The sequence below is a fragment of the Lichenostomus cassidix genome, chromosome 5 (genome assembly GCF_008360975.1).
Source record: "Lichenostomus cassidix isolate B80296 chromosome 5, HeHo_3.0, whole genome shotgun sequence".
Classification (NCBI taxonomy): domain Eukaryota; kingdom Metazoa; phylum Chordata; class Aves; order Passeriformes; family Meliphagidae; genus Lichenostomus; species Lichenostomus cassidix.
The window spans coordinates 837840-865099 of record NC_139486.1 but is presented as its reverse complement, the minus strand read 5'-3'; the positions used below and the strand labels follow the sequence as shown (position 1 = coordinate 865099).

At 50.2% G+C, this 27260-nt stretch overlaps 4 protein-coding genes and 1 non-coding gene across 15 annotated transcripts in view; 1 reads left to right on the top strand and 4 right to left on the bottom strand.

The window, feature by feature from the left end:
* FANCM (FA complementation group M) overlaps positions 1-3632 on the bottom strand; it is a 51801-nt gene extending 48169 nt beyond the window's left edge. The window contains exons 1-4 of the mRNA XM_085060876.1: positions 3090-3632; positions 2151-2323; positions 1223-1300; positions 582-740 (exon numbers count right to left, since the gene is read on the bottom strand). Coding sequence (XP_084917002.1) covers positions 582-740; positions 1223-1300; positions 2151-2323; positions 3090-3516 — 837 coding nt within the window. The 5' untranslated portion in view covers positions 3517-3632. The remainder of the gene's footprint in view (positions 1-581; positions 741-1222; positions 1301-2150; positions 2324-3089) is intronic.
* A 178-nt stretch (positions 3633-3810) lies between these two features.
* Positions 3811-8032, top strand: FKBP3 (FKBP prolyl isomerase 3). The gene is made up of 7 exons (XM_085060897.1): positions 3811-4087; positions 4175-4276; positions 4384-4491; positions 4966-5101; positions 6026-6093; positions 6989-7086; positions 7824-8032. Exons 1-7 carry the CDS (start codon positions 3977-3979, stop codon positions 7876-7878), a joined length of 678 nt encoding a protein of 225 aa, XP_084917023.1. The 5' UTR covers positions 3811-3976; the 3' UTR covers positions 7879-8032.
* Positions 8033-8351: 319 nt separating this feature from the next.
* Positions 8352-22806, bottom strand: PRPF39 (pre-mRNA processing factor 39). 4 transcript variants are annotated; one of them, XM_085060886.1, is made up of 14 exons: positions 22696-22806; positions 19062-19408; positions 18617-18742; positions 17863-17981; positions 16977-17144; positions 16104-16260; positions 15425-15532; positions 13458-13622; positions 13023-13149; positions 12671-12939; positions 11946-12130; positions 10652-10726; positions 9946-10066; positions 8352-9028 (listed from the first exon to the last, which is right to left on the bottom strand). In XM_085060886.1, exons 2-14 carry the CDS (start codon positions 19389-19391, stop codon positions 8978-8980), a joined length of 2001 nt encoding a protein of 666 aa, XP_084917012.1. In that variant the 5' UTR covers positions 19392-19408; positions 22696-22806; the 3' UTR covers positions 8352-8977. The 4 variants fall into 4 exon arrangements, with proteins under 4 accessions (XP_084917012.1, XP_084917013.1, XP_084917015.1 ...); XM_085060887.1 differs by lacking the exon at positions 22696-22806 and adding an exon at positions 22506-22526; XM_085060889.1 differs by lacking the exons at positions 19062-19408; positions 22696-22806 and adding an exon at positions 18109-18271 and having other exon boundaries at positions 18617-18728.
* LOC146435718 (small nucleolar RNA SNORD127) lies at positions 12502-12587 on the bottom strand. The gene has a single exon (XR_014852950.1). It is a non-coding gene; the product is annotated as a small nucleolar RNA SNORD127 (small nucleolar RNA).
* Positions 22807-23554: 748 nt separating the features above from the next.
* TOGARAM1 (TOG array regulator of axonemal microtubules 1) overlaps positions 23555-27260 on the bottom strand; it is a 30620-nt gene continuing 26914 nt past the window's right edge. For 2 of the 8 annotated variants that reach the window (XM_085060877.1, XM_085060881.1), the window contains exons 19-22: positions 26884-27103; positions 26284-26370; positions 24635-24905; positions 23555-24415 (exon numbers count right to left, since the gene is read on the bottom strand). In XM_085060877.1, the coding sequence (XP_084917003.1) occupies positions 24652-24905; positions 26284-26370; positions 26884-27103 (561 nt within the window). In that variant the 3' untranslated portion in view covers positions 23555-24415; positions 24635-24651. The remainder of the gene's footprint in view (positions 24416-24634; positions 24906-26283; positions 26371-26883; positions 27104-27260) is intronic. The other 6 variants (XR_014852366.1, XR_014852368.1, XR_014852367.1 and 3 more) reach the window with 6 other exon arrangements.

Genomic DNA, 27260 nt, shown 5'->3' with positions numbered 1-27260 from the left:
ACTAACAAACAGTTCTCCAAAAATCTCACCTAGATTTGGGCATTGCTTATTGGGAAAAAAAAAAAGAAAAAAAAAGCTCTCAGAAGAAAAATAATAGTAACAAAAAAAAAAAAAAAACAATCCCAAAAGAAATCAATTAAGAAAAAAGTCCAGGAGAAGTAATTACACTCACAGATGACTTAAAGCTCTAAAGAATATTCTTAATAAAGAATATTCTTAACCACAGAAAATGTTCCTAGTCCACACACAGATTTCACAAGGTATTATCAACATCTTAATACTGCTGAATTCTGCCAAATGCAGAAACCTCAGTGCAGGTCTGCTGTCAATTTTGCAAAGACTCCTAAAAGAGGGTGAGAAAATTAATTCAGCTGCAAGTTTTCCACCTGAACTTTTCAAGTTACTGCAAGATAACCAGTACCACTGGTGTAAAAAAACCTGCAGCTGCTAGAGTTTAAACCATGTTGCTCAATTTACCTTAAATCAAAGTTAATTAAAAGGAAAGTGTTGCCTTTATAAAGCACTGCAAGTCTAGACAGAGATGATAAAATATTGACCAAAAAGGAAATGCAGCCACTCACCTTGATGTAAGTGTTCTGAATTTCTACCAGTTCTTCCCCGAGTGGAACTACAATTTTTTCCACTTGTCTCTCGTGAGAATAAGGCAGAATTTCTGGGGAATCTTCAGCACACATCTCTATCTGAGCGATCAGCAAGTTGGAGATAACTTGTTGCACAGCCTGGCAGAGAAGCCACAACAACAAAGTAACTGTTTCCATATTTTAGCAGCGATTAAATACAATGTAAGGAAAAGGAACCCTTTCATCACTACCTGTGATGAAAAATGAAAGAAAGGGCAGGAAATAGAATCCCAAATGGCTGGCGTTTGAAAGGAATCTTAAACCCACCCAGTGCCACCCCTGCCATGCAGGGACACCTCCCACTGTCCCAGGCTGCTCCAAGCCCAATGTCCAGCCTGGCCTTGGACACTGCCAGGGATCCAGGGGCAGCCACAGCTTCTCTGGGAATTCCATCCCAGCTCCTCCCCTCCCTCACAAATAAATAATATATGGTTTATAGCATGAAAAACACAAAACCTTAACAAGTAATGGACTGTGAAGAGATTCAGTCCTGATGTGGAATCCTTACAGACTTCAGGCTGGTACCAAACATCTTCCACTCAACCCTGACTATTGCAACACTACAGGTAGCTTTGGCTCACCTTGGTGTCACTGCCTGGGGTGGCACTCAGCGCCAGGACCCGGAATTGACTGGTGTATTTGCTCAGCTCCCTCACAACCTAAGAACAGGAAAGTGTCGTTAATATCCTTAAAGGAGATTATTTGCTTGTACAAACTACATCCATGAAAATACCCACTAAGTAGGAAAGGCTTAGCAAAACGCTCTCAAAATATGCAATCACAGCATCACAGCATGGTTTGGGATGGAAGGGACCTAAAAGGCCATCCAGTGCCACCCCTGCCATCAGCAGGGACACCTTCCACTGTCCCAGGCTGCTCCAAACCCCATCCAGCCCCTGTCCATCCCTGGGATGTGGCATCCTGGAAAGTGGCCAACAACAACCCTGGTCAATTATGACATGATTTCTCACCCGACTTAGTAAAAGTCTTAACAGCTCCCTAACTCAGGTGAGCTGCCAAAAAGTGAGTCTGAAGAACAACTCAAAAAGAAGTAAATAGTGGATGATTAATCCCATGGAATCTGAGCTCTACAAATATCCAGCCAATTCCTCTAGTGTATCAAACTTGGGTCATCTATTGCTCTGAGATGAACCCACAAGAATGCAACAAACCCTTTGTTAATCAATACAAACCCTAAATTTAAAAAGAAACATTGACCTGATTTTACTAAAGAGTCTTACAGAAATCCTTTTTTAAATACTGTCCAGACAAACAATATTTTTAAACCAAAATTACAATTCAGGCTTTAAAAAAATACCTTACAGTTATTGCTAATAAACAAGGCAATGACAACAGACAGGAGTGTTTGATCACTTTCAAAAGTTCAGGATTTCAAGGACAATGTCCCCACAGCAGTGATAGTGACACTGACACCTTTGGGAGCTGTAAGCAATTTTTAGGGGAGGTTTTAGTAACTGGGAGAGAAGAGTGAGGTGAGCCCAGCCCTACCTGGCAGTAGGCATGATTGCCAAGGGCTTTGTGGGCTTCATCAATAACCAAACACTTGATCTCCACAGCAGGACAGGTCCCACGAGAGAGGTCATTGACCATGATCTGAGGTGTAAGGAAAAAGACTCTCTTGGTACTCCACAGCTCCCGCCGGCCCAGAGCCTGGGTGCCTCCTGGAAATCAAAGAAATAACGTTAGGGAAATGTTCTGCTGAGAACAAGGTATGGCCCATGACCAGACACATGAAATAATGGAATGATTTGGGTTGGAAAAGACCTTAAATCCCACCCAGTGCCACCTCTGCCATGGCAGGGACACCTTGCACTGCCCCAGGCTGCTCCAACCCCAATGTCCAACCTGGCCTTGGACACTGCCAGGGATCCAGGGGCACCACAGCTTCTCTGGGAATTCCATCCCAGCCCCTCCCCACCCTCACAACCAAGAATAAAATGACTAAAAATAATTTTTTGCACTAAAAAATTAAATCCAGACTGATAGAAATCAAAGCTGGGAAGCTCAAGATGCCTGTTAGCTGCCCACTGCCCGAAACATCATTTAAAACAGCTCTGGGAAAGGTTTGGGGCTAAAACCAAGTTCTGGATGCAGTCATGAAGGTTATTGCTTCAGTGAGTAACACACTGCAGCGCAGGGGGGCTGCAAGGCTTCAGAAAAAGGGACAAGGAAACTGACAACGGGAAGAGAAGGAGGGGGAAAAAAGCTAGAAAAAGGATAAAAAGAGCCCTTATTCTTTGCTTAAGCATCCACTGTGTGTGCAGCCACCCGCAGGTGTGACCCACCGGGCTGTACCCAGCGCTCACCCTTTGTACAGCTGACCTGGGGCTTTAACTACTGCGAAACCAACAGCTAACCCTCCAAACACCTCTCATATTTTTTGTTTTTATTCCCCGCGCTGTGGTTTCTCCCAGCCCGCAGCCTTACCCGTCATCTCGGCCATGTCGCGGCCCGGGATGCCCATGACGCGGCCGCACGCCTCCATCTGCTGCGCCACCAGCGGCTTGGTGGGGGCGAGGAACAGCACCTTGCCCGAGGGGAACCAGCGGTAGAAGTTGTACATGACCACGGCGGCCACGAAGGTCTTGCCCAGCCCGGTGGGCAAGCACACCAGCGTGTTGGCGAGCAGCGCGGCGCCGGCCATGCGCTCCTGGTAGGGGCGGACGGGCAGGTTGGTGGGGTAGATCCAGATGGCTCCCGCCGCCTCGCTGAAGCCCTGCGCCGGGCTGGGGTCGGCCGCGGCCGCGGCTGCCAGCAGCAGCTCGTCATCGCTGTCGCCGCCCGCGTCCCCGGGCTCGGCTCTGCTCTGGGGCTCCCGCCAGACCTGCGGCAAGGTGCGCTGCCGGCCGCTCATCCTCTCATCCTCATCCTCATCCCGCCCCGCGCCGCCGCCCGCACGCCGCCATCTTAGCGCTGCCGCACGGCCGCGGCTTGAAATCGCCGCCGAGAGGGAAGGGGAGCCGCCTCCCCGCCCTCGTCAGCCGCCTCCCGGCCCTGCCCTTCTCCCCTGGCCACCTCCCGGCCCTGCCCTGCCCTCAGCTGCCCGCCAAGCCCGAGGCCAAGCCCGTTATCTCCCGCCGCTGCTGTCGCTCAGGGCGTTCCCCGCCCGCCCCGAGGCGGTGCCATTTTAAACCCCGCTCGGCACCGCCGCCTGAAATCTCCCCGGGAAGCTCGGCCGGGCCCGAAGGGGAGGATCGGGAAGCTTCCTTCGGAGCCTCCCCTTGTCCCTCGGCGCTCTCCCGGCCCGCCCCTCTCCGTGCCGGGCTCCTTCGCAGCCCTCCTCTCCGGAGGAGGAGCAGGCGGTGGGTGGGAAGATGGCGGCGGCCGCGGGCCCGGCGCAGCCCTGGAGCGCCGAGGAGCTGCGGAGCGAGGCGCTGGCCAAGAAGGAGATCATCAAATTCCTGCAGGAGCACGCGGCGCAGGCGGTAATTGCGGGGGATCGAAAATAATTCGGGTTGTGTACGGGATGGCTGGGTTTTGTTTCCCCCACATCTCACACGCGTGTCCCGCAGTTCCTGGCTGAGCACAAGCTGCTGGGGCAGGTGAAGAACGTGGCCAAGACGGCGAACAAGGAGCAGCTGATCGCGGCTTACACGCAGCTCTTCCACACGCAGGTGAGGCTGTGGGAGCCGGGGATGGAGCCGGGGATGGGGCCGGGGATGGGATTGGGGATCCCGCGGGGCTGGGCGATGGCTGTGGCTCCTCACGGCTCCCCTCGCAGCGCTTCAAGGGCACGGACGGCGCCGAGAAGGCGGCGGAGAAGGCGAAGCCGGCCAAGGCGGAGGAGGCCAAGGGGAAGGCGGCGAAGGCTGAGGAGGCTGTGGAGGAGGTTGGTGTGATGTTCTCAGCTCGCGTTTTTCGCGTGGGAAACCGAATTATCCGGGCAGTGTGCCTCGGGGTGAGGGTGAGGGGGGAGATGAGGAAAGGCTGTTCCCCAGAGGGTGCTGGCACTGCCCAGGCTGCCCAGGGAATGGGCACAGCCTGAGGCTGCCAGGGGTGCACAGGGTGGATTGTTGGGTGTCTGGGCAGGGCAGGATCTGTTCTGGATGATCCTTGGGAGTCTTTTCCAGCTCAGGAGGCTGTGGGGTTCTAAAAACTGGTTACAGCAAGAAAACTGGTGTTTGTACCCTGCCTTAATCTTAATCTGCTGCATTTTCCCCAAATATTGCAGCCCTGCAGTAACATAAACACATCATTGACTAACAGAGTGTCTCCTTTGATGCACCAAACTAAGTGGTTGTTCAGTCTTGGGTATCTGATACTGTTTAACCCACCAGTCATAACTCTCTTTTTATAACCTCAGGGGCCACCAAAGTACACAAAATCCATTTTAAAGAAGGGCGATAAAACCAACTTCCCGAAGAAAGGAGACACTGTCCATTGCTGGTACACAGGAAAGCTGCAGGATGGGACAGTCTTCGATACCAATATTCAATCAAGTAAGGTTATGGATATATAGATGTATGGATTAACTGTTTGGGTTGGTTGCAAATGCTCCTAGGGGAATGAACTGGGCTCCTCCAGCAGACTTGGGCAGGGGTTTGCCTCTGGAAGGTGTGGCTGGGGGGATTCCTGACAAACAGCTTTATCATGGTGGTGTTGAGCTGCTGGGTGTGCTGCAGCTCCCGATTTTCCATGAGGTAGTGCAGGGCAGTATTTTAGGACTGGCTGGTGTCAAGTGACACAGCTGCATCCTGCCAGCCCTGGCTTCTGGCATTCCAGGCCTGGGGAATGTGGAATGCAGGGAGTCAATCCTGGCTGGAACTGCTGCCGAGGGGGAGTTGGTTCCTACAGAACTCTGGCACCAGCAGTGTCCTGGATTTCTCAAAACAAACACATCTTGGGGTCCTTCTGTGATAAATCTTTAAATATGGAGGCACTGGAATGAGAGGGATTTGAGTATTCTGGTGCATAATGTTCCCTGCTGGTGTTTTTGTGGCAGATCAGAGGGTTTAGGGCTATGAAATCATGCAATTCTAGAAAGGCTTTCCCAGCAGTGATGTCCCACGCTCAGGAACAGAATTCCAGAGTCATTGGAATACTGTCTGTAATTCCTCATCCTTTTCTGTTCCCTGTTGACTTTCTTTGGTTCCTTAATACCTCCATGACTTGCACAGTCAACTTGAGTAATTCAGAAATGAGCCTTTGGGGGTTGAAAGATGCTTTGGTGCAGCTTGAACATTTAATGATGTTTTTAGTGCACAGCACTGGTATTTCCCCTGAAAACACGATATTGGGCTAAAAATAATTCTGTAAGGACAGATATTTATATAAAGCATGATTGTAATGGCAGTTTTACCCAGAATTGTGGTGTATGCTGGTGTGATATTGAAGCAAATGGACATTTTTTCACTGTTTTCCAGGTTCAAAGAAGAAAAAAGCAGCCAAGCCCTTGAGTTTCAAAGTTGGCGTAGGAAAAGTGATCCGAGGTGTAAGTAAAGCATTGGGAGCTCCCTCAGAATCCAGAGAGTTTCATTCTGTGTGATTTATGACTGGGGTGCCATTTTTGGGCTGTTGTGTTTGTTGTGGAGGCAAATTGCAAGGATAACACTGGGAGGGTGCAACATTCATCCTCAGTCATTCCCTCCTTAGGCAGTGCATGGAAAACAGGCTCTGTTCCCTGGGATCAGCCCAGCCTCAGGCTCCTGTCAGTCTCTCACTGTTGGGAGGCTGTTGGGATCCCAGGGCTCCATCCATCCCTGTTTGCATTCCCTGGGCTTTACTCTACACCAGGAATGGACAGTCCTTTCCAGGGAGAAATTTTCCCAATATCCACCCTGAGCCTCCCCTGCCCAGCCTGAGGCTGTTCCCTCTCCTGCTGTCCCTGTTCCCTGGAGCACAGCCTGGGGAGTTGTGCAGAGCCACAAGGTCCCCCTGAGCCTCCTTTGCTCCGGCTGAGCAGCAGCAAGTCTGGGATGTGGGGCAGGATTGGAGCTGGGAAGGGGCTGTGTCCATGGCTGGTGCTGCAGGAGCAGCAGAACCTGGGTTTGTCCATGTTTATCCTGTGCTTGTGGGTGCAGACCCTTCCCTCAGTGGGGACACAGCACACCTGGGCACACCTGGGCACACCTGGTGGGCTGCTGGGAAGGGAATAGAGAGCCTGGGAATGCTGACTGGAGACAGGCAGTTCCCATTGCTGCCCTGGTGTCATCCCAGCACAGATCTGCAGTGTGGGACTGCTGTGGGAGCAGGAAAAGCTGCACTCCTGGGGTGTTCCCACAGTGCTGGGGAGGATGCCCTGGGGCTGTGGGGTATTCCGGGGAGGCAGCAGGAAAAGCTGGGAAATGCAGTTGTTCTCCCTCTGGAGCTGCTGTTTGTCGTTGCAGTGGGATGAAGCCCTGCTGACCATGAGCAAAGGAGAGAAGGCCCAGCTGGAGATCGAGCCCGAGTGGGGCTATGGCAAGAAGGGGCAGCCTGATGCAAAGTATCCTTCCAGGAGCTCTGACTCCTTCAGGAACCTGGGAATGCTGGGGGCAGTGAGGTGCTTTATGAGTGATACAATGGGAGGATTCACTTATTGCAACTCACAGCAGCCCCAGGATAATTCCCACTCAGGGAGTTCAGGGTACTTCCTGGGGAGTGCAACTGCCCTTTCCTTTTGGAGAAAAAGCTGTTTTCCCATTGCAGTTTTATTCCAGCTGCTTCCAAATGCTAATGCCTGATGGGGATCCTGATCGGTGTTAGGAGACAGGGACAGTGACCTGCTGCAGCTGTAAGGACAGAGTTAAATGTGGCTCTGGGATACAACTGAAGGAGGGGTGGAAGGGTGATCCTGCAGTGTTTGATGAAGTCCTGTTTCTTTTTCCCAACACTGCTGGAGGAGGGGAAGGGATTGTTCTCTCCTGCTGTAATCTGCAGGGCTGCCTGGACACTGCTCCTGTGCAGGGGACACAGTGGGACAGTGTCACCTCCCCAGGCACTGCCCCAAACCTGAGGGCAAGGCAGCTCAGGTACGACTGGGCTGCTCTGTTCTAAGGAATGGCAATAAGAACAGGAGTGTTCATGCAGGTGTGTCCATGGAGCTGGTCCTGTGTCCCCTGACAGGATGTCCAGACAGGTCAGGGACACCAGAGAGGCCAGGGAGCAGCTGGGGCCTCCCTGCCCAGGGAGAGATGGAGGAACTGCAGGGCTTGTTTCAGCTTCCTTAACGTTTGCCAACAGGATCCCACCAAACGCTAAACTGTTCTTTGAAGTGGAACTGGTGGATATTGAGTGAAGAATTCCCTGTGCTGCTGGGAATGAGAGCTTCCTGCTGGTGTAACTCGTGGCTCCGGTTCCAACGGTGCCTTGCTGGCGGCGAGTGCTGAGTGTTGTCCCTGTCCTGCTGCTGTACAGTGACAGCTCCCCACTAAACCAGAGTTTGTACCTGCCATGCCTCCCTTCTTTGTGTCTGTGCTCCCCCTGCTCTCTGCTGGGCACTGCAGAGCCCTCAGGGCACCAGGGACCTTCACACCCAACCCAGGCTCCTTCCCTCCCAGCTCCTCCTCCTGTGGAGCCAAATCCCACACATTCCCACTCCATTTCTCTCTAAAGGTGTTTGATAGAAGCTCTGCTCACAGAGATCTGGGTGTTCCACAGGTGCTCCTGAGGAATCCCTGTGCCACAGCCCCTCCTGTGAACACCACAGAGCTGAACTCAGCCATTCTCCCTCCTGGCTCCAATGAGGCAGTCCAAGAAAGCTCAGAGCACTACTGAATTCCTCGCTTTTATTACAAAAATGGGAATGATCACTTTGATCAAAATGAAAAAGGTTTTGCTCACACCGTGTACATGAAAAACTCTAAATACAAAACTCATCCCAAACACAGTTTGTGCTTTTTAAAAAAGAACAAAGGTGGTTTTAATCTCTGACCCCTCCCACACTACAGAACCCGTGTGGCAGCTCTCCCCCAATCCCAACACAGGCCTGGAAAAGCTCCCTGACAGCTGGGCTGGGAGCAGGACAAGCCTTGGCTCCAGCCCTGGGCAGCAGAGCAGCTCTGGGGCAAAACCAACCCAAACCCCTCAGCTTCACCCACTCAGTTATGGAATCATGAGACCAACGAGAATTCTTCTGATACTCCATAAATTAGTGCAGGGAATTTAAAAAAAATCATTTATGGTAAATGAGAATTGTACAGAGACCATTTATCAGTTACCAGCACACAAATCTTGCTTCGCACATACCCTGTGAGCAGCAGCTCGGTTCACATGCAGAGGACCAAAAGCAGGTGGCACAACAGTTCTTTCACAGCCCAAAATTAGAAAAATATAATTTTTTTTTTTATTCCATCTTTGTTGAAACTGCAGCACAGTGAACTCCACTCCCTCCTGGATCAAGTTGTGTGGTAATACTGTCCGTAATTCCAGGCGTTCTGGTAGTTGTACTGGAACCAAACACAGCAGCAACATCAGCCAGGCTGTTCCTGCTGCACACAGAGCACCTGAGCCTGAGCACAGCCCACCCCATACCCTTGGGAATGCAGGACAACATTCCCCCTTCCCTGGGGAGTCTGGGCAGTGCCAGCACCCTCTGGGGGAACAGCCTTTCCTGAGATCCAACCTAACACTCCTGGCACAGCCTCAAGGCTACCATTCCTGCAGTTCTGTGTGTGAAAACTCATTTTTCCTGGCTTAGCACGGGACAGTCTGTGCTGGGTGAGACTCCTTCCACTGCCTGACTTTGGAAAGAGTTCCACACCTGGCTGCAGGCAGTCCCAAACCAGGGTTATGCAGGGGTTTGTGCCCCAGCTGCATTGCTGCTCTCCCCAGCCCTGCGGGTTCTGCACAGTCTAAACAACACTTTTCCTTAAACCACTTCAGCAAAACTTCCATGGATTTAAAAAACATGGATGTGACACAGCTGGGACAGTGGTTAGTGGTGGCCTTGGCAGTGCTGGGGGAACAGCTGGGCTGGATAGTCCTGGAGGGCTTTTCCAAGCTCAACAATTCTATTCCAAACTAAAATGCCCTGGAGGAAGAGCTCCAAAGAACAAACTCATTTTGCTGATTGTGCTGTGTACCAGCAGAACCCATTCCAAGCCATCACAGGAACTACTGCCTGGGCACAGTCACTATCCAAGCCCACAGGAAAGGAGCATCCCAAGGCCAGTGTGGGCAAAACATTTCCACACCCCACAGCCCTGTCCCCTCCCTGTGTGACAGGACAGCCACCAAAGTGCTCCTGGCTCCACACAGGAACATTTAACACTCGTGGAGCAGGCCCAAGAGGCGTCATCAACCCTCAGGAGCTGAGGTTCCCCAGGAGGTGCTGCTGCCAGGCTGTCCCTGCCCAGCCCCGTACCTGGTACCAGGCGTTGTAGTTGTAGGCAGCCTGGTTGACCTGCATGTCTCCATCCATGAGCTGTGCCGACGCCAGGCTCGGGTCCTCCGTCAGCAGCTTCTTCTCGTCCGGCTCCTCCGAGCTGTGTGGGGACAGAACCCTGGGTTGGCACCTTGCAGCAATGCTGGCCATGTGCTCATGTCAGGGATGTTAGCTCAGGGTGAATGTTCAGCTGGGTGCTCTGGCCCAGCAGGGTGAGGGGATTTGGGTTAGGGAAGGACAGTTTGTGGTGTGCTTCAGAACAGGCTGCGTTTATAGCTGGTGCCCAAATTGAGAGAGCAAAGGCACCTTTCTGCTCAGAGACTCACTTTACCAGCACTGTTTGGCTTTTTTGTGACATGTAACTCAAAAAGTTATTTTCCAAAAATCCCTGGAAGTGCTCAAGGCCAGGTTGGATGGAGCTCTGAGCAACCTGGTCTATGGAAGGTGCTCTGCCCATGGCAGGGGGTGGCACTGGATGGCCTTTAAGGTCCTTTCCCAGGTGCACCATTCTATGGATATGTAAGGCAGCAGCACAGCTCTGTTCAGCACACACTTTAAAGGACTAAAATAAAGTGTTTCCACTCTCACATGAGCAGGTTGAAAGGCTCCAAATATCTGTATATACATCCACAGACTAAATAAACCCCCCAGAGTGAGGCTGCTCCCTGCCCTGCTCAGTCCATACCCGTTCTCTGCCCGCCGCTTCAGCGTCTCCTGCTCCTTCAGCAGCGCCTGGTGCTCGTCATAGGCATCCAGGAGCCTGGGGACAGCACAACCAGTCAAGCCTTGCAAGTATTTTAAACACCTGAGCAATGTCTACTTGAAATGGTAAAAGTACAGCAAATGACAGTGTAATAAATTTTCATGAGTGACCCACCACAAACATGGGAACGCCAGCTTGGTTCTATTCCACAACAGCTCCAGTTCCCAACCTGCTGAACTGCCCTCACACTTGATACAGTTTTTATCAAGTTCCTTTATAAGGAAGTTTTCTAGAAGTTATTTGTGATTCAGCTGCTCCTTCAGTGCCTGCTGGTGATGCCACTCACAGCACAGAGATGTGGGAATCAATATTTAAATACTGGAAATTATTATAATCCCAAAGTAGCATCTCCAGCCTTTCCCCATCCAGCAGGGAAGAACAAGTATGGTTAATGTAGCAGCAGAAAGTCCTGGCTAAAATTCCCACAAATACTGAAATACCCTTTCCTCTGCAGCATCTCACAACACCTGCTGCTTCTGTCAGTGTGCTCTGCGTGAAAAGAGTTCCTTGTACTCATTCTGTGCTCTGGGATTATTTGGGAACTGTGAAATTCCTTGTGTTTGATCTGTCTCAGATCCCAAACCTGCACTGACTGGCTGCCATGCAGAGGCAGCAGAATTTAAGGACAGCTATTGTTAAAAACACACAAAGCAGAAAAACTGACTTGTCATTAATCCTTCCACGTTATTTAGCTGCAAAGTGTAAATAAAAGCAATAGACAATTAAGAGGAAAAAATTATTGTAGCATTGAATTAAAAACTTGCATTTCTGTAAGTGCACAGTTGTTAACAGTGCTGAACAGAAAAATCCAACCAGTGAGGTTTTGGAAACCTCAAGCAGCAGCTCCAGGAAGAGCCTAAAGGACACCTCTGTGTAACAGACATGTCCAATTGCCTCTGGGGAGCACCTGCCCTCACAGGGCTCAGCAAGGGGAAACCAAAGGAAAACCTGGCAGGCAGCAGAGCTCTGCTCAGTGAGGTGCTGGGCATTCCAGATAAAAAGGGGTAATTATCTGAAAAGAGATTCCTATTTAATAATCTAATCCTCTTTAAAAATCTATTCCTGTTTAACACCAGGAGGGTGGCTTAGAAAAGCAGCTGTTCCTTAGCCAAGAGCTGATGGCACAAAGGAGACAATTCTACAGAAGGCACTGATCCCACCCTTTCCCAGCACTCTCAGTGACCCCAGTTTGGCCACTGCCCACAGGACATCTTACTTGTTCACATCAGACCCAAAATCTTCCAGGAATTCCACTTTTCTCTGTGAGAATGTGATCCTCATTTTGATGGACAAGGCCCCATGGACAGCCTTGTCAAAGCAGCTCAGGATGTTCTCCTCGTTCTGCTTGAGGTCACCACTGTACTCCATCTCCAGCAGGTTCAGGTACAGTTTGGTGTTTTCCTGTGCAAAACAGGCATTAGGAGGTGCACACCTCACCTCTCCCAGCAGCTATTTAACTCTGACTCTTACACACCACAATTCACCCCATAAATACACACAACAACAGGCAATGAAGGGATTTTCCTTTCTCCCTGGGCTGATTTGTTACACAAACAGACCAGAAGTGACCAACACCACAAACCCAGGTGCTGCACTTTGCTGGCAGCACCTGAATGCCAGATATTTCTGTGCTGACACCAACCCACCAGGTACTGCCCACACCAGTAACACTGAACACACTGAGAACATTTAAGATTCTAAAAATGAAAATGAAGGTGTAAAGCACATTGTGCTTCTGATGGGAAAAGAGAGTGCAAACTTCCAGGTTTCCTTGGCAACATCAGTTTAGAGGGACTGTTGTCTCCATGCAGTAATGGGACATTACATCCAGTTACAACTCCTGTCATCACTGTTGCCATTTTTTACAAAATGCTTCAGAAAGAGAGAAAGACACCAGGATGGTTTGAGTTTTGGGTAAGACAGCCAAGAGGGAACACATACTTTGTCCAGTTCTATGGCTTCTGACAGCACTTTTCTTGCCTTTGGCAGGTTTTTCTGCACTTTGAAGAGGTGTCGGGCGAGTTTGATGGCATAGAAGGAGGCTTCACTGATGGATTTGGCATTCCTGACAGCATCTTCCAGCAGCTGCTCTGCCTCCTCCATGTTGCCGTGCCGGCGCTCCAGGCTCACCCTGCGCAGGCGGATCATGGCCAACCCCAGGATGCACTCCTCAAACGTCTTCAGGATCCTTCTGGCTTCATCAATGTTGCCTGGAACAGCAGAGATGATTTAGGACAGGGGAGATCACAGAGCTGCCCCAGCAGAGCCCTCCCCGAGGCCAGGCTGCCCTTACCCTGCTGCTCCTCGAAGGCTGCCCACAGCATGTGCACCATGGGCTTCTTGGGCAGGTGGATGGTGCAGGCCCTGCTGTACACGTGCCTCACGCCCTCGATGCTGTGGTTCTCCATGTATTTGGCATACTAGGGTTGGAAACAGAGCAGAGACCAGCCAGGTTAAAGCTTGTATTTGCCTCTAAGAACATGCCAGAACGATAAAATTCTTTTGTTTAAACCCATTCAGCACCTTTATGGAACCACTAGACTAGTTTCTGTAAGGAAGGACGTAGAGAGGCAACGCAGTTGGCAAATGCAGCAGTCAAATCTGGTTGCAAGCAGACCATCTCCTAATGCAACAGATATAGTTATAGATGAACAACGTTCCACAGGGTACAAGGGTTAGTCACCAGGTCAAGGTGTGCACCAGCAGAGCTGTGAGCTGCCTCCCTTACCTTGATCCAGAAGTCCTCATAGAGGGCACATGAAATGACACATCTCTCAAAGAGGACCACGACTCGCTCGTGAGTGCCATTCTCTATCTCAAACTCTAAGTACTCTTTCCAGTTTTTCAGCTGAATTTTCTCCAGAGGTTTTACATGAAAGTAAGGCCTCTTGATCTGCAAGAGTCACAGGATGCAACTGGTGATTACAAACACACCACCAAGGGGGTTCAAACAGTCGACAGCCACACAATCAAGATCCCATTAATCCATGTCAGTGATCAGGGCCCCAGGGACACCTCCTTATCTACTCAAACCAGGGCTCCTCAGGTATGGATCAAGGGATTTACTGCAGTGACATTTCAGGCTAGAAACGTGTTTTCCTAGAAAGCTTTTTGAGTGTTTAGAGATGCTGGGGAAGGAGCCAAGGCAGCCCAGTGTCAGTGACATTATGGACACACTGGGCATTGCCCATCTCCATCCACACAGGTGAAGTGCTCACTGTGGCACATCCAGCCTACAAATTCAACTCACAATTTGGTTAAGGATCATGACAAGGAAAGACAGAGCATTGAACTGGACAGCTATTAAATATTAACATCAAGCTGGTTGCAGCAAGACCATGAAGTTAGCACCATCATGTTGTTACTGATGGCTGCAAGAGGGGCTGGGTGGGACAGAGCTCAGCACAGAAAATTAAACATTGCTCTGTTTAAATTTAAATTACTTTGTCTGGCATCCTGCCAGAGATCCTTTGCTTCTCCTCACCATCTTTAATTATATTTGATTATGTCTCTCGTGTGCTGCAACTCCCTCTCAGATCCAAACCCGAACAAATGGATGAAGAACTTACAGTAATTAAGGAGAAACATCCAATTCTTCCAAGGCACCTGAAATTTAAAGCCAATCCCCCCCTTCATGCTCCTCACTGACCTCTGCTATGGAACCCAACCCTCTGTTGCCATTTGGACCAGCTAACAGTCACATTTCTGCTAAAAACAGGTCCAGGCAATCCCCAGACCCTCACTGCTGTCCTTTATAGACACACTGAACTCTACACTCATTTCCAGACCCAGCCTGTTGGTGCTACAGAGCAGATAAAGTCTCTGGTAGCAAGAGGACACTCCATTTCTCACATCTTTCCTGCCCACAGTTCCAGTGCTCTCCCAAGTTCCACAAATTTGCAGCTTAAGGCTTCCCAAGGCAGGAATCTCAGCCTGCTCTGCTCCTCCTGCCACAGCTCACTGACAAAGGTTTCCCGCTCTGTTTGTGAGCTCCTGGGGCTGTCGAGGCACCTGTCCCAGTCCAGCCCAGTGCAATAAATCAACCATCAGCTCTGACATCATCCAAATCATTAAAGAGTCCCAGAAAATCTGTCCCAGCTGAGTAACACAGTGGACTGTTACAAATAAAAAGTTAATTTAAAACAAGGACCATGTTTGCCAGGAAGAGAAATATAAAGACTGAGAATGAAAACCTCAGGTTGTTTTTTCGAATGTAACCCAACTCAACTCTCCAGCAAAAGTTGTATATTTGCAGTGATCAAATGATTAGTTTAATGAATTACTTTCAATACACTATACGTAGGAGGTCCAAACCAAAAGTTACCTGATTGTGTGTTAAGATACAAAACCACAGGAATTCATTCTCCTTTGAGGCTTACCTTTTAAAGAGAATCCCCTCCACCCCTCATGCCTTTGCAGCACCCCAGATGCACGAGGCAGCTCTTAACTCTCAGAGCTCACTGTCTTAGCAAACATTACAGCACCTTGCCTCTCTCCAAACACTGCTCAGAGATCTTTGCATCAGCAGGTGCCAGGTGCCTCATCACAAGAAAAACGGCAAAGAAGTGCAACTGTTCAAACCTTGAATCTCAGTTCAAAGTCCCCCTAGAGCTGAAGGCTGCCTCACAACATTCCCAGCTCCCAGTCCTGTTTCCAAACCACTTGCTTGTGTTGCCTCACACAAAGCCCACTTACCGCTTCCTCAAACGTCCACCTCTTACTGACTTCATGCTCGTTGTGGTTAAATATCTCCTGGTGGATCTCAATGATTCTGTGCCTCATGTTCTCTATCTCAGTGATTAGCTGGAACAGAATGTTAGAGAATGTAACACAGGCAGACATGGTACAACCTTTGTAACTGCTTCCTGTGACAGTGATGTGCGTGGATTCTCCTAAGCAGCCAGGGAAGGGCTGGGATACTGCCTGATGGAGCCTCAGCCCTTAGCACACACAGCTGAACTGGTTTTTATCTACGCTAAAGCTGACTTCAGATTAAAGATGGATTTGGATCCAAGTCAGCCCTGGTTTCAGTGTGTCTGTCTTTTCACCATCAGCAATCCCTTTGGACAGCTCCAGGCTTTCCTAGGCCTGTAACAGTCTGAGCCTGCCCAGACCACTGCTGATGAGGAGCTTTTTTAGACCACAGATCCCACAGATCTGCTGATCAGGAATAATTACTATTTGCTCCTAAGATGTTGCACATCACTTCTTTCACTTTCTAACTCATTTCTTTAATGCCTCTGCCAGCACTGGAAGGGGCTGCTCAGCCAGAGGGCAGCGATGTGCAGGAGCTCTGGGCACAGCCCAAGTGGCTGCAGGGGATCCCCAGCCCCAGGGAAGGGCAGAGGTGGCTGTGCCCACCCCGTGCAGGTACCTTGGCAGGGTCAGTGATGTCCTCGGTGCCGCAGGGCATCTCCTCCCCGTCCTCGCCGCTGTGGCCGCTGGCAGCCGCCAGCTCCTGGCGCAGCTGCACAAACTGCTCCGTGGTCAGGAAGTCTCTGGGCAGGTTGTTCTGGATGTGCTCTTTAAACCTAACAACAGTCACAAAGCAGGCACTGCAAAGGGGTTGTTTCGTGCTGCATTGCTGCCCAGCAGGGCACAACTATAAATCCCAGGGGTTCTGCTTTACTTCATCGCTCCTGAGTGCCACAGAGTGCTGCCAACTCACACCCCAAATGCAACTGCCACCTGCCGTCACCCTCACAGTGCTATGTGTCACAGGGAAATGGCAGTGGGGCAAGCTGACAGAACCCTTGCCATGGAAAAGAGATGGCAAAGGACAAAATCTGTTATAAAGGAAATACTCTATTTCCCACACCAAGAGACCTGCAGAAGTTACATGCAGCACTGTGTGTAATTTAACTGAGGTTGCTGCACACTTCTCCTTACTAATGCAGAATTCTCTTATTTAAAACTTAATCAGGATTTCTCTTTAGTCAATTAAGTTGGTGCTTCACCACACATGTGCACTGCACCAGAATGAACATTCAAAACTGCTCACTCTAATTTCACAAAGACATCCTCTCTTCTTCCTCACACTTCCAAGGCCTGTCTTCATTCCACAACGAAACCAAATTTACCCAAAACCAAATTTCTCAAATGTGCATTAGGACTTTAAAACAATCAGTCCAACTGTCTGAGTATACAAGCAAATTGATTCCATGAATCTGAGTAACTGTTTCAAGTTTTTGTGCTGAGTGAGTATTTGCACCTTTCACATGGCATTAACTCCCTGTTTTCCCTTTACCTCTGGAAGTGATGGCTGTAGAGCTGTGTTGGGATTCCCAGGATTCGGTCATAGATGGATGTAACTTCCCTTAGGTTTCCCTGGTCATTTTCCCAGTTTATATACATTTCCCAGAGTCTGTCAGAACGGAAATCTGTCCCAGCAGCCAGCACTGCATGTTCATAGGCTCTGGAAAAGAAAATCATTTTGCACTGTTTTCTGGATGCCAGGACAGAACAAGGAAAGAAAGTGCTGGCTCTTGTTAAAGGTTATGAGCATCCTCATTTACTTGAAACTACACTTCTATGAATTATTTACATTCTTCAAAGTGTTTTCTAGATAGCTGCAGCAAGGTGTCAAGAGGTCCTCCAGCACCAGCACAACAGAACAAATACAGGCAACAGCAACAGGCACTTGCAGGAATACAAGGTATTAGGAAAATACACAACCTTGAACCACGTTTGTCTTGTACAGACTCTTCACCCACTACTGCTGCAGTGTCACACCCAAAAGCTGTGCAGCAATTCTGCAGCTTAATTCAGTTCCAGTTCACAAATCAAGCTTTCTGATTGAACTCTAGTCCAACTCTTTAACCATGTCCACTGCGAGGCACAGTGAGCAGACACATCCTAGCCATAGCCTGAAAACCTCAAGTAATTAAATTCCAAGATTCCCAACGCTGCACTAAGTATTTCTTTACATCCAGTCTGAAGCTCTCAAGCCACAGCTTCTACCCCTTGTACCACACTGTACTCTCTCCCCATTCTTATAGAATTCAGCTCCATCATCTCTTAGAAGTCCTTGAAGTGACATCAGGCTGTTTTGAATTTGCCCCTTATCTTAAAAACACACGGATCTGATCCCATTGGTGTGTAACTGTGTGAATATCAGGCAGCTCCCAACTCACCCCCGGATGGTACTGTTAGTTTCAGGATCAGCAGGGTCCAAGGTTTCCTTTAGGAAGTTTATATAATGTATCCAAAGATCAACACTAAGAGGAATTGCCTGAAGCCCTCGGCGATAGACCTATGAAGAGAACATGAACTGTACTTCAAATCCTTAATGGGGTCCTAAGAGAGAGGCAACACTGTGTTATCCGGTGAACCTTAGAAATACTAATTACTGGAATTTTGTTTAAATAATCTACCATTACCATTCGGGTGGAGGTTGGATAGAACATGGCAATGTTCTGATCTCCACGTGCGGAGTCTTGATCTTCAAAGCGCAGCGGTCCCTGCATTCTGACCAGGTTGTGTGGGCAGGCTTTGGGGTACAGACCATAGGGCACAGACCCATTAGAGCATCATTGACAGCGTCTGACCAAAAATGCAATAAGATGGAGCAATTGTGACCAGCAAACCAACTATATTGTTTTGAAAATGAGTAATAAATGGAAGTGACAGAAAAGCCCTGCCCTACTTGTTAAGCTGCAGTGTAATACAGAGGCTTGCACTGCAAAGCTTGACAAACTGTAGAGGTTTAACGCACCTGCCAACAAAGAGAGAGAACATTAGCTCCAAATGCCACAGCTGGGACACGTGCAAACACGTCCCTCGAGCCCTGGCCGTGCAGGGCAGGCACTGGCAGCCCAATGACTCGCAGTGGGACAGTCATTGTCGGCTTTGGGATTGGTGGCAGTGCTGGCCCCGGGCCCTACGTACCTCGTCTGACTGCTTGACGTTGTCGTGGCGCTTCTCCAGGTCTGCGTATTTCTTCCAGTACCCATAGCAGTAGGGGTAGTGTGTGAAAAACCTGTCAAAGGCTTTCCTGGCTGCTGGCAAGTGGTTCTGTGGGAAACACAGAGGGAGCACAATCAGTCCTTCCCTGAGAAACAGCTTCAGGTTATTCTACAAACGATTATTAACAGTGTTTTATAAATTACTGGTGTTATTCTGACATTAAGCAACCCAGGTTAGGTGGAACTGGATGGGAGTTAAGGCCACTTGTAACCCAAACCATCCTGGCATTTTATGCAGCAAGGACAGCTGCCTTAAATTAGCATCTGCAACAGCCTGATGTCCATTTTACATTTGCCACAGGAACCCCATGACTTCAGTTTGCTCTGTTTGTTTCTGGAAGACTGAGGAGAAGGGGGAAGGTACTAACCTCCTGCTCTACATACTGCAGTAGATAAACCCATCCTGTGAAATCCTGCGGATTGTCGTCTACTACTTTCCAAAACTTGTCAAAATCCGGAGGGAAGCCAGCCTCGATATCTGTGGTCTGTAAACTCTCAATGTTTGGAATTTCGCTCTCCTGGGTGTTGTCCTCGTTGAGGTCTGGGGAGCTGTCCGGGGACTGCTCCATCTCGGTGACACTCATGATCTCCGTGCTGAAGTCCATGTGCTGCTCCTCGGCCGTGCTTTCAGCGCCGGCCTCTGCGTTCTCATTGCTGACAATGGGCTGCTCCTCCTCCGTGCTCTCCGAGTTCTCCATGGCACAGCTGGGAGATCCTGTGCAAACAGAAGGATTCAGTATTCCCAGAGCAAGATTCAAGCAGAGATTGGGTGTGAATTTGCAGCTCACAGTGTTTCAGGCATCCCTGTATTTCACCACAATCCTGACTACGTCTGCCTCATGCATGAGCTTTGTTCAACAATAAAAAATATTCACAGCATTCATAGATTTTCACATCTGCTCATATAAATCATGGTGGATTTCTGAAAAACTATCCCAGGGAGCTATCGAGGTATAAAAGTGAATCATTACAGTTTTCTTGTAGGAGTCCAGTGGAAGTTTATTCTAAATAAAGAATTATGCTCAAATTCCATAGAATCATTCAGGCTGGAAAAGCTGTCTGAGACCATCAAGCCCAAGTTACCCCAGCACTGCCAAGGCCACCACTAACCCACGTCCCTAAATTCATTCAATTCTCCTGACTTAGAACAAGCCAGTAACTTTGCAAAATGAACAGGTGTTAAAACATATCCTGAATGCCAGGCTAAGGCAAAGACAAGTATTACTATCAGCACCAACTCAGTCCCCATTAGTGATGGCCAAATAAACCAAGAAGCACCAGAGGGCCACAGAACTGCTCTGGCTGCCCCTGACCTGCAGCCCCTCACTCCCACCCACACCCAGTGCCAGTTGCTTCCTCCCACCCCTTGGGACAGACTCTGCTTCCTCCCACTCCTCCTTTGATGTCCCTGCCAAGAGCCACTGGCTGGCCCTGCCCTGCTGTGCCAGCACCAGGCCAGCCTGACCTGGCTGTGTGCCACCCTGCCTCGGCTGATCCCGGCTGTCCCTCCCGGAGCTGGAGCAGGGACACTGAGCCAAGCCTTCCCCATGCCCCTCGTGGCTAAGGGATCCTAGGGAACACCACCCTGCAGGACACAACAGCTCCCAGCTGCGAGTCCAGCTGCCTTGAAGGACAGTGTTGGACTCATCCTCACACGCTGCACTGCCACTTCTGGCTCCTTCTGCTCTCCTTGGGGCAGGTAGTAAATGCACTCGGGATTTAAAAAAGAAAGCACAAGTCTCCATCCCAGAATTCTACACAGTTCTTTCACACTGAAAGCCTGAAGAGACAAAACCCAGACCACTGGTTTCACTTCAACAAATACATGGATAAGACACCACTACATACTAGGGGAAAGTTCATGGCAGAAAGAAAAAATCTCTTTCCCTTATCATCAGCAGCTTCAACTACTGGGGTAACAGTTCATGTTTTCCCAGGAGTTCCCCAGGCCCAGGAACTCTGGCACAACGCTGAAGAGTCCCTGTAGTCTACCCTGTAAATTTTCTAATAACTGGTTTTTCAAAGTATTTCTGTTCTCCATCATCTGGCAGCCACAGCCGTGGAGCACCCTGGGATAGTGGAAGGTGTCCCTGCCCATGATGGGGGTTGCACCGAATGGCTTTGAAGCCTCTTCCAACCCAAACCGTTCTGTCATTCTATGATTTTGAAAACAAACATCATTTGTAAGTTGACATAAAGTATTGCTGCACTTTTACCAGTACAACAGGCAGAGATCTGGATCATTCAAAGATCATCTGCTGCAGTTCAGAGGGTACCCCGTGAAGGTTCTAAACTGGAGGGGTAAGCAGAGGCTGAGACACAAACTGCAGCCCCAGCAGGGAAAAAAATAGTTTAGAAGCTATTTACAGCTCTAAAATTTGAGGTAACCAGTGATAGAGGAAACTAGTGACAAGACAAGAGGAAATGGCCTCAAGTTGCACCAGGGGAGGCTCGTGTCGGATATTGGGGAAATTTCTTTTCCAAAAGGGTTTCCCACCCTTGGCACAGCTGCTCGGGGCAGTGGTGGAGTCCCCATCTCTAGAGGGATTTAAATCTGTGTGGATGTGACACTTGGGGACATGGGGCAGTGGTGGCCTTGGCTCTGCTGGGGGAACACTTGGATTTATTGACCAACCTTACTAATTGCATGGATTCTATCATTTTTAGAACTGCAAAAATTTATGACCTAAACTTTTCCTGATATTTAACAGAAGTTTTCTCCCTCCGGCTTGTTCAGAAGACATATTCCATCTTAAAAAAACAGCCTTCCAAATCCAGCCGTCTTCAGATGAGGAGGGAAAAATGAGGGAGAAGCAGTACTGGGTCACCACCCAAGCTCTGAGCTGCACACGAGGCTTCAAACTGAAACCAAGTCTGTCTGACAGCTGTTCCAGCCAAAGGCATTCCAGTCTTGCCTCTGGAGTATCCCAAAATCTGACAGCAACCCATGGTTTAAACCAGCCACTGCAACAGGCCATGCCTAGGCCAGCAAACCCACCAGCCCAGCGAGCTCCACTGCGGGCATGAGGCTGAGGCACATCAGGGAAACTTAATTTTGGGGTTTTCACATTAATTCCGGGGATTTTCACCTTAATTACAGAGGATTTTACATCAAACAGGCTAAATAACCGAGTAAGAGTATCAGACAGCTACACGCACTGGTATTAAATAATTGATGCCGACATATATTATTCAGCCTGTAACCAGCAAAAGACTGCTGTACACAAAACTGCTGCTCAAAAACGTGAATAAACGAATGGAGAGCACAGGGAAACTGCAGAGGAGCAGGAATGTGGAGCCTTATCTGAGCTCTGCCCGGAACGCTCCATTCACACCCTGATAAGGCGCTGCTGAGTCTCCCGGGGCAGGGCCGGGCCCAGCGCGGCTGTGCCGGGATTAGCTCTGAATCACGGAATCATTTACTTTGGAAAAGCCCTCCAAGGCCATCGAGCCCAAGCTGTGCCTGATCGCCACCTTGTCGCCAGCCCAGGGCTGAGTGCCACGTCCAGGCCTTCCCTGGACAGTGCAGGGACGAGCACTGCAAACCTCCCCGGGCAGCCCCTGCCAAGGCCTGAGCACCCTTTCCAGGAACAAATTCCTGCTGCTGTCCCCGCTGAGCCTGCCCTGGCCAGCCCGAGGTGTTCCCTCTCGCCCGCGGCCTCCCTGGGCCCAGCGGAGCGATAACGTCACACACCGCGAGGCGCGGAGCGGCGAGGCGCGGGCCCGTTACTCGCCCAGCGGCTGTTCAGCTCACCAAACGGGATACGAGGATACAACAGGGATCCCGGGATCCGCCCCACGGCAGAGCTCACCCCGCGGGCACACCCGAGGCCCGGCAGCGGCCGCGCGGCCGACACGGCGTTCGCAGCGCCCCGCGCACGGCCCGGCCCGGCCCTCGCCCGCCTCGGCCACCCTCCCCGGCTGTGCCCCGCTCCGGCCGCTCCCGGGCGCTGTGGGAGCCCCCCGCTCCGCTCCCCGCGCCCCGCAGCCCGTGCCCGGTACCTGCCGGCTCCGCCACAGCCGAGGCGCCTCAGCCGCCGCCGCCTCGCCCGGGCCTCGCGCACCGCGCACGCGCACAGCGCCCCGCGCGCGCGCACCGCCCGCCTGCCCGCCTCCGCCCGCGCGTGCGCACCGCCGCACCAGCCCCCGCTCCGCCCCGCCCCTTCCCGCCGAATGGCGCCGCGCCGCTCCCCTCAGGGGTGAGGGGGAATGGAGTCAGTAAATACAGCCCCGGGCGGGAATGAAACTAATAAATACAGTCCCATGCGGGAATGAAATCAATGTAGCTCCCTATGGACACACATCCTAGAATCATTGGGGTGGGAAGACCACCCAGTTCTACTGTAGCCCCTAAACCACTGAACCTTCCTCGGACACCTCCAGGGATAAGCACTGCAAACCTCCCTGGGCAGCTTCTGAGCAGCCTTTCCATGGAGAAATTCCTGCTGCTGTCCACCCTGCCCCTCCCCTGGCCAGCCTGAGGCTGTTCCCTCTCCTGCTGTCCCTGTTCCTGGAGCACAGCCTGACCCCCCGGCTGTCCCCTCCTGGCAGCAGCTGTGCAGAGCCACAAGGTCCCCCTGAGCTCCTTTGCTCCAGGCTCAGCTCCTTCCCAGCTCCATTCCTTTCCCTTCCCCAGCCCCTCGATGTCCCTTTTCAAGCGAGGGGCTCAGAACTGATGCAGAATTGGAGGGACAGAGGGACAGTCACTGTCTTCTTGCTGCCACACCGTTCCTGGTCCAGGCCAGGTGCCATTGGCCTCTTGCACACCTGGGCACACCTAGGCTCACGCTCAGCTGCTGTCACCAGGTTCCTTCGAGCAGAGCAGCACTCCTCCCCACCCCTTTGCAGAAATACATCCCCATACAGAAATAAATCCCTTTATTTATACATCCCGCTGTGTTCTGTGTCCAATGTGTCCAGAGCCCACAGCCGGGGAAGGAGAAGGGTCAGGGTTTGCTCTCCCCCCTGCCCAGCCCTGAGACAACAAATACTGCACCACTGCCTGTGGGGGTACAAAAATACATGTTTTTCACAAATAGCACTGTGTCACTACGTCCAGGATTCTGTTCCACTGTTCCATGTAAAGCGCAGTTCTGATGTAACCATGTGGTTCTTCATGAGCACTCCGGGCTCAGGTCCTGGGCTGGAGCCTCTGAAGGGAAGCACAGATGGGCTGGAGTGGCTCCTCCATGGCCATGCTGGTGACAACGAGGGGAGCCAGCCCCACGCTGTCCAGCACAGCTCTGTAGGCTCTAGCTGCATTGCCCAGTTCAGCCACAGACTGTCCCAGTTCAGTGCTGCAGGATGTCCCAGCACAGCCCAGTTCAGCCCCGCAGACTGTCCCAGTTCAGCCACAGACTGTCCCAGTTCGGTGCTGCAGGATGTCCCAGCACAGCCCAGTTCAGACTGTCCCAGTTCGGTGCTGCAGGATTTCCCAGCACAGCCCAGTTCAGACTGTCCCAGTTCAGTGCTGCAGGATGTCCCAGCACAGCCCAGTTCAGCCCTGCAGGATGTCCCAGCACGGCCCAGTTCAGCCCTGCAGGATGTCCCAGTTCAGTCCTGCAGGATGTCCCAGCACAGCCCACTTCAGCCTATCCCAGTTCAGTGCTGCAAGATGTCCCAGTTCAGCCCCGCAGACTGTCCCAGTTCAGCCCAGCAGACTGTCCCAGTTCAGCCCCGCAGACGGTCCCAGTTCAGCCCCGCAGACGGTCCCAGTTCAGCCCTGCAGGCTGTATCAGCACAGCCCAGTTCACCTCGCCAGGCTCTCTCAGAGGGTTTCCAGCCCAGCCCAGCCCTGGGGTCTCTCCCAGCCCAGCCCAGCTCTGAGGTCTCCCAGCCCAGCCCAGCCCAGCCCAGCTCTGGGGTCTCTCCCCAGCTCCCTCAGACCCTGCAGGCTGCCCAGGTGACATTCCCGTCCCTGTGCCCGGCTCTGGAGCTTCACCTGCAGACATGCTGACGTTACGTTCCCGTCTCCAGCAGCTCCTCCAGGCTCTTGCTGATGTGCGGCGGCTGAGCTGCGGCGTGGGCGAGCAGGCTGCTGCCCATCTGTGCCCGCAGAGCCTGGGCCAGGCTGGCCGTGGCTGCCCTGAGGCTCCCGGCAGAGCTGGGCACAGAGGCACTGCCAGCAGCGCTGCCCAGCAGGTGCCACAGCAGCGGCAGCACCTTCTGCTCCACGGCGCAGGGCTTGCGGGGGTACAGCTCTGGCACCAGCTCTGCGGGGCAGCAAGAGGGGGAGGAGAAAGAAATCATTTAAAAGACAGTTTAGATGTGATTCCCAGCTTTGACAGGGGGTTAAAAGCACTTCAGAACACTTTAAACAACTGCTGCCTTACACAGTTATGTTTTTCTCATACTTTTCTCATTAAAAATACCAGATTTCCCCACAAATCCCTTTTATCCTCTCCCAGGAGTTTACCTGGTAGCACCACTGCTGATGATAATTACACTTTTCCATTAAACTAAAAAACTAAAAGAAATAATGGGGAATTTAGGTTGGGTTTTTTTCCAGTTAGGATTCTCATAAGGACCTTTATTTATCACAGTGTAAGGTGTGGTATTTCCAATTTCCTCTCCATCTCACAATTAAGCAATAGGTATTTAAGAAAAAAGAAGCCTTATGCTGTAAATATAGCATCACAGAATGATGGAATATCCTGAGCTGGAAGGGACCTACATGGATCACGAGTCCAACTCCTGGCCCTGTACACATATCTATAAAATATCTATGAAAACTAAATATATATGTTTATTAAATATTTTTCCTATTTGGACAATTAAACCACAGAATCATTTTGGTTGCAAAGGATCCTCAAGCATGAATTCAGTGTTTCATTAGCAACCATTTCCCACACTGCCAGAACAGCCTCTTCTGATATACAATACAAACCTCTCCAAAAATGCCAGCAAGAGAGGGACAGTTTAAAGGCTGCTGTTTAATACCCTCAGAAACCATAACTGTAGGGCTATTTCAAGAACAGCCTGTGCATTGTGTTATTGAGTTCCATTTCACACAGAACTGCTCTGAAAACAAGCCAAGGAACATGTTTGGTTCAAGCATATTTCTCATAAAGACATTCCTTGTTCACTTAAAAGATGGAAATTCAGCCTTTCTCAAGGAATTCTTCCCTGGGAGGGTGGGGAGGGGCTGGGCTGGAATTCCCAGAGAAGCTGTGGCTGCCCCTGGATCCCTGGCAGTGTCCAAGGCCAGGCTGGACATTGGGCTTGGAGCAGCCTGGGACAGTGGAAGGTGTCCCATATTAATACATGCTTAAACAATTTATGTATCTTAATCATTAAGATATTTAAATATATAAGGTATTTAAATTAAATCCTTAAAGTATTTATAAATATTTATAAATTACAGGTATTTATAAATCCTCATCTGACTAAATACTACTACTACTACTAATAATACTCCTTTGTTTTGTCAGCAATAGCCTTAATTTTCATTAAAGAGCTGACATGTGACAACTGCTGCACAACCTCCTGAGACAGAAGGGAGGGTACAGAGCCACCTCCACCTTGCAATTAATTTCCCTAATTAAGGTGGAACCCAACCAACCAGACAAGCAAAGGAGAGCAGCACTTTACCAGCCAGCTTTTCTGTCAGGTCCTGCTTTGCTTTTCCACTCAGGAACTGGGCTTTTGTGCAGAATGGCTGCAGCAGCAGGGAGTTGTCTAAAAGCAAAGAGCAAAAAATGTTGAGTTCTTAAATGGGACATTAAATTAGCTGGAAATAAACACAAAATGGGAAAATGAAAATAAGAACCTTACTTATATGAACTTCAGAAACCACAGTGATAAATTTAAAGGCTTAAAGGCATAAAAAACTCTTCTTAAAAGAATCCTGGAATGGTTTGTGTTGGAAGAATCTTAAAACTCATCCCATTCCACCCCCTGCCATCATCAGGGACACCTTCCACTATCCCAGAGTGCTCCCAGCTTCTCTGGGCACCCTGTGCACCTTCACCACACAAAACCTGCTATGGAAAAATAACCAAACCACTACTGGGCAGTATCAGGATGATCTGTGCACTTTAAAAAGGCTGAGACTAAACCCATATTTGAAAATAAAAATCTTTACACAGTGTAACAACTCTGTGAAACTCTTGGAAAGAGTAACACTTTCCATTCGGAACTTAATCACCACAATTAAAACTGTTTCAAATGAAGAGAGAGTAAATCACTTACCTAAGTGTTGACACAGAGCCTCGATAACGTTGGTGGCAGCAGCATAAATCCCTGGATTTTTGGAGTTGAGGTTGTTGTCCACTATGGCAGGAATTAAGATGTTGATCACAGGTGATAAATTGTCTTTGAGCAGTGGAATCATCTTGTGCAAGGCCTCCAAAGCCGCCAGGTTCACCTTGCTGTTGGACTCATGTAAGCGAGCCTTGAAAGCATCAAAGATCTGGGAAAGCATCCAAACAGCACTCATGGAATTGGGAATTAATGCTGGAGGTGCAAACCACATCACCTGCTTTAATGTCACACTATAATTGTCTGTCTTGGCAAAAGATGGCTCTGATATCTCCAGGAGCTGGAAATAGATGGGCTGTAAGGTCCTT

Coding starts and splice junctions, on each gene's coding strand:
- FKBP3 (XM_085060897.1), top strand. CDS start 3,977: ATGGCGGCGGCCGCGGGCCCGGCGCAGCCCTGGAGCGCCGAGGAGCTG. Junction 4,088..4,174: donor AGGAGCACGCGGCGCAGGCG/GTAATTGCGGGG, acceptor CGTGTCCCGCAG/TTCCTGGCTGAGCACAAGCT. Junction 4,277..4,383: donor CGCAGCTCTTCCACACGCAG/GTGAGGCTGTGG, acceptor CTCCCCTCGCAG/CGCTTCAAGGGCACGGACGG.
- PRPF39 (XM_085060886.1), bottom strand. CDS start 19,391: ATGGAGAACTCGGAGAGCACGGAGGAGGAGCAGCCCATTGTCAGCAAT. Junction 13,623..15,424: donor GGTGGACGTTTGAGGAAGCG/GTAAGTGGGCTT, acceptor TGACTCTTGCAG/ATCAAGAGGCCTTACTTTCA. Junction 10,727..11,945: donor TTTGGGTCTGATGTGAACAA/GTAAGATGTCCT, acceptor TGCTGTCCCCAG/GCTCCTGGATGCCTATGACG.